Source organism: Tachypleus tridentatus, chromosome 6 (genome assembly GCF_004210375.1).
Source record: "Tachypleus tridentatus isolate NWPU-2018 chromosome 6, ASM421037v1, whole genome shotgun sequence".
NCBI lineage: Eukaryota > Metazoa > Arthropoda > Merostomata > Xiphosura > Limulidae > Tachypleus > Tachypleus tridentatus.
In genome coordinates, this window is record NC_134830.1 from 63,750,088 (window position 1) to 63,761,337 (window position 11,250).

Below are 11,250 nucleotides of genomic sequence, written 5' to 3' on the forward strand. Positions count from 1 at the left end.
TAAAATAAAACCATAAGAGGTACTAAGATAAATTACACTAAGAATGAAACCTATAATGCCAATTAATTTCTGTACAGTCCCAAAATAATAACATCATTTAGAAAACTTATCTTCCTCAGACTCTTGTAATATACTTGTGCTTATCAGAAATCAATCATTTAGACTCAGCATTCACAGATTACATAGGCCAGAAAATTTAAACTTCATAAAGATTGTTTTGATTTTAACAGATTATCCATAATTCAGATATGCAGATCAAATAATAATTTTGTTTACCACAATGAACGTTTTTTAGGTTCTAGAATGATCCATAAGACTCTCACATCATGACTGGTCTAGAGATATCTACAGTCAGCAGTTATTAACAATTTAGGCATAAAAAAACATGACTTCATTTCAATGAAAATGATTCACTTATGTAAAATTACATAAATGCTTTGTAAACAATCTGTACGTGATGGAGAAAAATGGATATTACTTCAGATTCAGCATGCAGGAATTACTGTACAACATGTAAAAATTTTAAGACAATAAAACCATCACAGGCCTGCATTATTTAAGTTTTTTTTTATTCTTACTTAAGTACTTACTTAAAATAAAAAACTTGTTAATGTAAAAAAACAACATAAGTACATACTCTGGCTGCTTGGTTTAGGAAGAGAAGAAGACATAGATCCCATTTTCAAATAACCTTCTTCTGCAACACCTGGAGAAGTATACATTATATTTTTGGGGTAGGTTTCTTTCTTTGGTGCCATAAATAAATAACCACCTGATATGTCTGCTGTTGATGAGTCTATTATAGGTCGCTCTGAATCAGTACTAGAATAATGGGATGATCCTGCAGAAGCAATCAGCTGCTCTAATGGAAGATACTTTCCAGGACTCATGGGAATGTATTCTTGAAATAAAAAAACACAAAAAAATTGACATATTTAATCATCTGAAATTAAATTTCCTGACATATTTCTGTATTATCTAAACTGCAAGTCAAAAGTTTTCCGATTATTGAAATTTTTAAACAAACACCACAGTTTGTGCCTCAAATATATTATTTTTTAATTGTAAGCATTATTCACCAACAGACAAAACTAAAACATAACATACAAATAAGCTCTTAGAATCAATATTTTTTAACTATATAATTTTTCCAACAAAGAAATAAAATGCAAAATGATTAGGATAATTGACGAATTCTAAACTTCCAAATAATTCTATAACCATGTTTTCTCACTTTTATTTTAAATAGTTTCAGTACAGATTGGTGTTATAAATATTTTGACACAATGTCACAAATTAACATGTCAAACTACAACCAACTTGATAGTAAACATTGATACATTTCTTTCTTTTTCATATAAACTCTATTTCTTAGATTAATATTACATTTAAAGAGAAAAAATCACAGTATGTAACAAAACACAAACTTCTTTAAAATAAATAAAACAAACACTGACACTCTCCTACACATACATATGAATATATATATTCTTGCAATTATGTTTCAAAATATTAACCCTAAATTAGCATGACTTGTCGTAACAGCAAGTCAAATCTAAATCAAGTACCTTAATTACAACACAAAAGTTGGACAATCTACAAAGATACACACTTTATGTGTATGCATGAGCACATAAATTGTTCGTACATGATGAAGTTAGTCATTTTGCAAAATATTTATGTAAATAAAGGGAAAAGCAGCACTTGTTATAACTTAAAAGATTATTTATATTTCTACCTGAAGAAGCTGGTATTGAAGCTGTGGAGGGAGAAATCATATCTAGGTATGTCCCTGAAGCTAGTGGTGATATAGGATTTGAACCAATGCTATGAACACTGGAGGAGAATGATAGGTTAAGAGACATGTTGGCTAATGATGATCGCTGAGATGTTGAAGTTCCCATCTCCAAGTACTCTGGTGGCATCAAGTCTTCTACAACATTAAGAAAAAGAGGTATTGGGAAGTTTTAAGCATATTACATGAGCAAAGTCACTCTTCAATATCAAAATACTTACAAGCTCTAGTGATGTTAATGGGGGGAAACAATACTGGAATACTTGTTTATTTGTCTGCTATCTTATAAAAAAAATAGGCTTAATATTGTTTGTTAAGTTTTAAAATGTGTGAAATAGAAAACAGACCCTGATAATAACAAGCAAATTTTAATAAAATGTGTAATCATAAGGACTACTTAACTCAATTAATTACATTTGAACAATTTCAGGTTTCAAACTATATATAATATTATATACTGAACTATATATTATTGTTATACACACACCACCTTTTTTTTCTGTAGAAAATTGAAAGACCTGGTAATGTGTTTTGTTAAGAACTCTTAAACCAAATTTGTTTTTCAGACTCTATGAAATACTATATTGAACTAAGAAAATGCCATCTTTAGTCTATGAAACACTGTCATAAGGCAATGAAACACCATTTTTAGTCTATTAAATACTACCACAAGAACCCAGCATAATTAGGTAGTTAGGGTGTTCGACTCATAATATGAGGGTTGCAGGTTAGAATCCCCAAAACACCAAATATGCTCCCCTTTTCAGTAATGTGGACATTATAATATAATGTGACAGTCAATCCCACTATTTATTGGTAAAAGAGTAGCCCAAGAGTTTGTAGTGGGTGGTGATGACTAGCTGCCTTCCCTCTAGTTTTACACCGCTGAAATTAGAATGGCTAGTGCAGATAGCTCTCATGTAGCTCTGCATGAAATTAAAAAAATAAACAAAAAAAAAAAAAAAAGTACAACACTACTACAAGCTAAGGAACTACCACTCTGAGTCCATGAAATATTATAGCATGCTAAAAATATTTTTATGGCCTGTGAAAGAGTGTCATGAACTAAAGTAATACCATCTTTATGCTATTAAACACTATCATAAGCCAGGAAAACACTAATATGAAACTAGGAAACATAATCTTAAGTCTATGAAACACAATCTTAAATTCAGGAAACACTCTAGTCTACTTTAAAGCATATTAAATATTACTTAATTAAGTCTGTAAAAACGAGTGTCTGTGATTATGCAACAACTTTGATACGTCAATTTGTGGTTGTTATTACTTCAGTTTTCTTCCATACTTTGTCAACAAGCCTCTTCAGAATTATTTTTTGACTTCATAGCACATAACATTTGCATTGTTTAAGTAATAATTTACATGTATGTTTTTCTACTGGCACAGCTAATAATCTTCAGTTATTCTGAAACAAATATACCTTCTTTATATCATGATAATACATTCATTTGTGTATTTTATTTTAAATAAAACATTTTCAAATGATGTCCTGAAAATTTGTTAAAATAACACAAAAGGAATCTCCACATACATTTTCATAATTTTGAGATCATTGTTCCTAGTTGGATTATTTCTTTGTAAATAAAACACAGCTTTCATGGTGGAATGATATATATATCTTATCTTTACTAATGAAGGAATTTACAATAAAAATCTTTATCACAGAAGGCAAATGCTTCGAAGATTGCCAGTATTCAAATAAAGTTTTCAAACTAACCTTGGCCTGGCTCCATCAACAAATAATCATCTGACACCTCTTCTGTAATTGGAGGTTCTGTGTGTAAGCCCAGCTCTCCAGCAGTATGAATGTACCTTCTTCATATATAAAATATTCATTATTGAACACAGAACACTGAAAAATAAATGTACTTAGTCTGACCTTTGAAAGAATAATAATAAAATATCTGTTGTTACAGGAAAAAATAAAATAAATGAGCAAACACTACTGCAACATACATTCTAAGTAACTTTGTTAGAAGTGAATGGTGAAACATTTTTGTACTTTACAAGTACAAAGAAGGCAACCACAATACATTAGTTTTTGCTAGTTCTCTGCTCCTTGTGTTTTCAAATGGAAACTTTTTGCTTTCATTATCACATGTTTACTGGGCATTGATAATAAAAGCACTGTCAAAAGGTGGCTCTTAAAATATCTTATTGTACTATCTTAAAGTTGAACTAAAACACTGTAATTAGTTTATTGCTGGTTACAGCTCTTTGAGTGAGGAAGAATGTATTTTACAACAGGTATGACTTTTGGTCATTAGTGCGATCACTCTCAAGAACACAAGTAAGAAACTTTATTCATGAAGACTTTATGACCAGAGATAATTCAAACTAGGTTTTAATGCCGTTAAGACAGAAAATGCAAGTAATAAAACACTTTCTATGATATAATGCGAAAGTCAAGTGGCTTTTGCATTTTATTTATTAATTTCGCAATTAATATAGGAAATTCTATACCCTAAAAAGTTATTTTGTATACATGCACATATGTTGAAAATGATAGCATTATGATTAAAATGTCATGCCTGTTCTATAAAATAATCTTCCTAACTATAAAAGCTGTAACCTGTAATAAACTAATACTTAATCAGTAAGTAAACTCAAAACAAAACTAATAAAACACTATTACATACACTTTTTTATGGCAGTCTCATTACATAAGTGATAATACAGATATAAATAAAGTTGGAATTTTTACATCATGAAAATCTATGTACTGGGAGTTATTAGCACCAGGTTTTATTTGCACAGTACACTGTCTGTGCTGTGCTCACCACAAGTACAAATATGTTTTGTATCTACTCCTAAATGAAACAATACAAGCAGAAAAAGAAGTCATACACAGAGCTTAAAAGTAACCCAGTCATAGCCAAACCTTAATGATAAAGTAAATATGACCTTGACTAATAAAATATTATACACTCAGATTTTTTAGCTGTATTAAATATTAAAAGATCAAGCATTAAAAAAAAACCTGTGATTGTTTCATATTTCACTCATTGAACACTTAAGTCATTCCAGATTACTGCTGTGGTTGAATATGAATGTAGATAGAATGAAACTTACCCAAAATGGAAGTCACTGGGGCTCCCTTCATATTCATCTGTTGAAAACTCACTACCAACACTATCTGTTGAATAAGCTCCTGTTAAACTGAAAACAATATAGTTTTTTTTATAATACCAACATTTTTGGTTAGGCTTCTTCACCCCTAAAACTTGATCTACTACATAAAGTAATTTATACAAACACAGAAAGAACAAGTTACGAGTGTGTAGATCAAGACTGGGAATAAATATTTTTGTGATCAAAATTCTGTTGAAAAATACTTGGTACTAAGAGAAAAAATGTTAAGAAGCCCAAGGTTATACTAAAGTTCAGTAATTTGTAAAACATAGATAAGTAAATAGTGAAACACCATCTAGTGTTTTTGTAAGAGACCATTTAATGGTTTGAATAACTTGAAGTTTGCAGTTCTGGATTAGAAGAGCTTATTTATGTTTTCTTTCCAAGAAAGTTGTAATGTGTGATATAATTTAATTCTAACAGAGAAAAGGGTGGCTCAGGATGAAGGAGAATATGTGTGCTCTCATTATATTTCAGTAGTGGCCTTGGTATCTGTCACAGATAACGTTCTTACAGTTTTGATATGTTAACTGTTCTATGAATTCTACTTGTCATTTACATTTGATATAATCAAAGAATCCTAAATGATTTTGTTTTTGTAACATTTTTGTTTACAGTTTAGTCAAGCTAATTTCTTTTTTCACATAAACTTACAAAGGTTTTATCTATTAGAGTTAGAGTAAATTTAATAGCTCTTGTTGACTGTTTAAAAAAGTCATAGAATTTTAGAAAGCTGTCAAGGCTGTGTTTCCAATAAAGTGACATTATCTGTCAACATTCTGTTCTCTATTTCTTATCATTGATATGCAAGTGGTGTGAAAATGACCACAATGGGTATGCATGCACCTGTGGTCTGCAAAAAAATCTCTTCTCTACATTGGAAATAATCATTTCTTAGAATGCACCCTCTTAAGTAAATCTGAAGAATGAATCAACTATTAACACTATATATGTCAGTCCCAAGAAAATATCTAATAGTTTGAATGCTCTCTTTTACTAATCCCATGATGTCATTCCATTCTTTCTTTTCTTAAAATTTCCAAGTACAACACTAAGTATCATTCTCCATAGATTTACTGATTCACATTAAATTTGCAATTGTGAGATCATTTTTTTCTTTCCCATTTTTCAGTAATGCTGTTTCATTTGTTCCACATTTTCAAGAGTTTTTCACATCCTCATTAAACCAATAGTCAAACAGACATAGATAATGAGATACATCTAACATTCTTTTATTTTAAGCTTGGCTGTATTTTCTTTGTGCTTAAAAACAGCAGTGCAATATAAATATTGTTCATGAATTAGGTTTCTTATAATACATTTAGCATATCACATACTCAACAAAATACACTTGATACACTTTCAGATAAGACAGATGTTAATTCTTCAAAAACAATTATCACCAATTTTGTAATTACCTTATATTAGCACTGTCTGGAGGAGAAGACGACTTTGCCCGAGCATAAGCACTCTGAAGGCGAAGATTTTCACCTCGATTGTTGGCACAGCTTGGAGAAGAATGCCATCCCCCAGACTGAGGACTGTATTATTAAAAGAAACCAAATTAATCTTCAGGAAGTCTTTATATGCCATACTGAAAGCACTTAGAAAATTATAGAAAGAAACTTTCTTTAATTCAGGTAACAATGCAACAAAGAAATGGTCACTTAACATAGATTTTTTTTTTTAATTTGTAACTTCTTCCTTCATATTTACAAGTAAAAGATATGTATATTCGTATAAAAGGTAAACTGACAGTAATAATTATGGTGCTCTTTTCCATCACAAAACATAAATTTATAATTTTTATCATCCTTACTTAAAGTGCATAATAATCAACATGTCATGTTATTTTTGGTTAGACTATATTTTTTTAAGGTACCTCCCACAAAATAAACTTTTGGGTTAGTAATCATAGGTAAATCATGTTTGGAATATAAAAAGGAACAAACATTGAAAAACAACATATACTAATCTAGATAAACTGAATTTTTAAATAAAAGATAAGAACTAAGTGTAAACAGAACTTAAATTCATAAATAGGTAACTGTTATAATAAACACCACTATAAAAAAAACATATATTAAAAACATCACTAATCCATTTCATTAGAATTACACAAATTCTTAAGTAACCATAATTACCACAGTATATTTAACAACATAAAACTTTTCTTAAGAAACAAATGCAAAATATATAATATATAACTTTGTAAAAAACACACAAACAAACAAACAGGAACATATTTAAACAACTGGCCTTTATTAAAGCAACTGGAGTTTCATAAATGCATTCCATCACATTTGGTCTACTATTCTGAAGAGATTTAGAGAACATACAAAACAATTATACCTTGATACTCTCAATAAGACATTGCTAATTTATAGTCTTTTGCAGTGTTTGCATTACAGGGATTGTTCAACAAAGAAAAAAAAGAAACTAGTGAAGAAAGTGAAATATTTGTTTTTATAAAATATATTTTTATTTAGTTATAACACTTGTTTTTTTCATAGATGTAAAGTTTCTAGAGAAGGCATGATTGGAAAGATTAACTTATGAAAGTATATAATTAATGTGTGCTCTGTGCTGATAATTAACATGTTATAAAGCAAAAGCACTTACATAGGTAATAACAAACTGCACTATTATGTTTATTTATGCAAAATTCCATTCATTATTAATAAGGACTTCTGAGCGAAATTAAAAGATGAGTGCATAAAATATATCAACCACGGTATTTCCGGAACTAATGAGTCTCATCTCCAGTGTCAGGGCTCTTTAGGTTGGTGGGTTTAGACTAACACAGTAGTGGCTGTAATGCTACTTACATTAACAAACTGTTTGATTACAACTGTTATGGTGGGAGCTAGATTAAATTGGTTAAATATAATTTTTTTTATCAATTTAAGTTATGTCACAGCACATCATCATCCACTTTTCCAAGAACTTGAAATTGTTCTCTACTTATAGGTTTATTTGATTTATTTATCTCATGCTTCTTAATGCTGGAAAATGATAATTTAAAATTTCATGTCTTGCACATGAGTTTGCAGCCACCTAATAATGGATCCAATAAAACTAAAAATACCTGGGACATAGTACTCTATGAAGGAGATTTTTAGGATATCAAGAAGAATGAAAAATGAACAAGGGTGTGCCAAAACATTATTAAAATACTTTTATTGGTACTGAAATCTAGCAAATACTGTATTTTAAATGAACAAGGATGTGCCAAAACATTATTAAAACACTTTTAAAGGTACTGAAATCTAGCAAATACTGTATTTTAGAGTTGAAAAATAATGTTTACACAAATAATCCACTCATATTTTCACAACCTGAAAATAAAAATATTATGCAGTAACATGCTAACTGGAAGACACATTTCATACTTCATTGCATAATTACTGTGTGCAAATGTTCCATTGTTTTCACTAACATCTTACCTTGGGTATTTTTTGAAGTTTGTTGGTTGTTTATATGAAAACCTAACCACATATTTATAATATGTGTGACCAGAAAACACTCTAAAAAGAAAGTGTTATAAAATTTCAAATGTGCTGCTAGCAATATTATCAAATGTTCAATACAGTATTATTAGTAACTCTAGAAGGTTGAAAAAGAAAAAGCTACAAAGTAATTTATTTAGTTTAACACTAGCCTTTGCAAACAATTAAATACTTAAGACTAGAAATTTATGTGAAAATGCTAAAATTCTATCATTCATTATGTTTAAACTAACCTGCTGCTAAAGAAATCATGGTAGTTTTCACTAGTTGTGCGTGCTCTAGTTGGCATGCTATCACAGCGTTCCCTGATAGTTGAAATCACTGGTGTCCGTTCTAAACTCATACTCTGAGGTTGGTAAGGAAGTGCACCTCCATGTCGACGAGATGATATTGGTTTGCTGTTCTCACTGGTTGAAGCACTTCTAGGTCGAGCTATAGGCCCTAACTCATCTTTTGTTTTTGAAAGCTTCATAGCTCTGATCATGTAACATTTATATATATATATCATGAAAATAGTAACACTAACAGTGTATCAAAAAGAAAATTACACCAACTCCTTTTTTTTATAATGTTATTTCAATATATCTCTGTAAGCAACACACAGGTCCTAAGTTGCACTTAAGGCAGCACTGACCCTTAAAAATGGGTGCATTTATATTTTAATAAAACATTGTTAAACACTTCTTATAATCTTCAAGTTGAGCATAAAACAAAAGTATGATGTTGCAATCTCTGAAGATGTGTTTTCAGTTATATACATGCCATACTCATAATTAATATGACAGGAGTAAAGAAATACATAAATTGTTTTAATGCCATAGCTTTAGTTATGAAATGACAGAAACGTGAAAGTTGATACATATACTTCAAGTGAACATCCTCATAGCTTGAATTAAAAAACTTTGCAAATTTTTTGCAATTTTAACAATCTAGAGGCAATTAATTTTTCAATTAATGTCTTTGTTGTGGTAATTACACTCAAAACAAGACAAGTGGTAAATATTTTTCAATTAAGAAAAAACTTAAGCTATGGAAGAGTGTAATATAAATGGGTGTGCTAACTTTCATGCTGATACTGGCTTTAACGGTGAAGTTATCATGTTAATAAGCTGAAGAACTGAGTGATAATCCTTAATGGTGATCATGCTAATAAACTGGTGATCCCAGTGTAAACTACCTTTTCAGAAGAATAATCATTAAGGTTCTTCTGCATTTAAATGTCAGTAATTTTTTAGTAAATGTGTACAATAAACACATTTAATAATGTTTCCTCATTATGTAAATTTGCCCAGTTTTAAGGGTCAGTACTACCTTAATCTTTGATTAATTCTTAACTCTTCACACAAGCAGCACAGATGTTATGTCCTTGGTATTAGTTGTAAATATAAATTTTCTAATCTACAGTTAGTTCTTGACTGTTACTAAATGTACTGACATACAATTATTTCACACAGTGCTGAAAAATGAGCATATGCTTTAACATATGTTCGAATAAACAATTGTTTATATTTGATTACTTCAACAAAAAATACAGGCCCAACTGATACTTATTCCATAACAACTTCCTACTATGCAGGTGTAAATGATGTGGTATGCAAATTTCAACAAATAGTCTAATATTTGACATAAAATACTGGATAAATATAAAAGAACAATATAATATGAGACTTTAAAATACAATACATTCAACTCTTAGAAATCTGAATGTATCAGAAAACAAACCTCTATACATACACTTTCAAGAAAATTCAGATTAAAATAAGTAATACAGTAAATAAGGTAAGTAAGGTACAATGTTTCAATCACTGTTATAAAAATAAATCTTACTCATTGTAAAAGCTATAACTCATAATATATTTAATCAGTAAGCAAACTCAAAACAAAACTATTAATCAAACATTTTAATTCTAAGGGTGTAAGGTTTGTCAAAGTTAAATTTTAGTTAATATTTTATAAATAACTATTTTTATTTATAAGAACACCTTCATGTGCCATCTACTGAAAATAGCTTAAGCATTGTAGTACAAATTTGTAAGCATGATTACAAAAATAATGATTAGATTTTAATACAAGGGGAAAGGAACAAAAGTAGTTAAATGGAAACAAAGTCTCAAAAAACCTGAATTTATGATAACAGTAAACATGAACTATTAAAGTTTGCTGCCTAAACAGTGATGTTTAAACTTTAAATATTTTTATTTAATCTAAAATACTGTGTATTTTGTTTCCAAAATAAGAGAACAGTAATCCATTTATAAACATTATAATAATAAGTTATCTAATACTGATAATATCATATATTTTCATGACAATATAGAACCTGATCATGTATATTATCATTAAATAATGGATGTGAGAGCTTTGAAAAAATTACAGTAGCTTAATAATTATAGGTTATTTACATTTTTACTATTCCATGTTATCCTTTGAAAAACAGAAAAAGTAAGACACATGAAGTAGATTTAGAATATTTTAAAAACCATCTTTAAGAGTGAGTTTTCAGTCCTTAAAAAATCATAAACACACAAAATAATAAATTTTAGAAGTAAAAATATGTATAATGGTTTGATAATACAATTAGCAAATATTTTGTACCTCTTAAGCCAACCAAAAAAATTCAAAATTATCTCATACAGAAGTTAGTTTTCTGGTTAAAAATTAGTTTATTTGAAAACAATTTTCGAGATATTACCTGAAAAATAATTTGTTGTTTGCAACTTTAACCAGTGCATATTTAATCAAAAATATAAACCCTTTTGTTCTTCAGAAAAGAAATCATTTTTATATTCCCAA

The 11,250-nt window shown here is 29.1% G+C and overlaps 1 protein-coding gene across 2 annotated transcripts in view; it reads right to left on the reverse strand.

Annotated features, from left to right (window-relative positions):
• Window positions 1–11,250, reverse strand: part of LOC143252688 (insulin receptor substrate 1-like) — an 88,629-nt gene that overhangs the window by 12,782 nt on the left and 64,597 nt on the right. For both annotated transcript variants that reach the window (XM_076505218.1, XM_076505219.1), the window contains 6 exons: window positions 8,691–8,933; window positions 6,367–6,489; window positions 4,889–4,975; window positions 3,534–3,631; window positions 1,739–1,933; window positions 638–901 (listed from right to left, as the gene is read on the reverse strand). In XM_076505218.1, coding sequence (XP_076361333.1) covers window positions 638–901; window positions 1,739–1,933; window positions 3,534–3,631; window positions 4,889–4,975; window positions 6,367–6,489; window positions 8,691–8,933 — 1,010 coding nt within the window. The remainder of the gene's footprint in view (window positions 1–637; window positions 902–1,738; window positions 1,934–3,533; window positions 3,632–4,888; window positions 4,976–6,366; window positions 6,490–8,690; window positions 8,934–11,250) is intronic.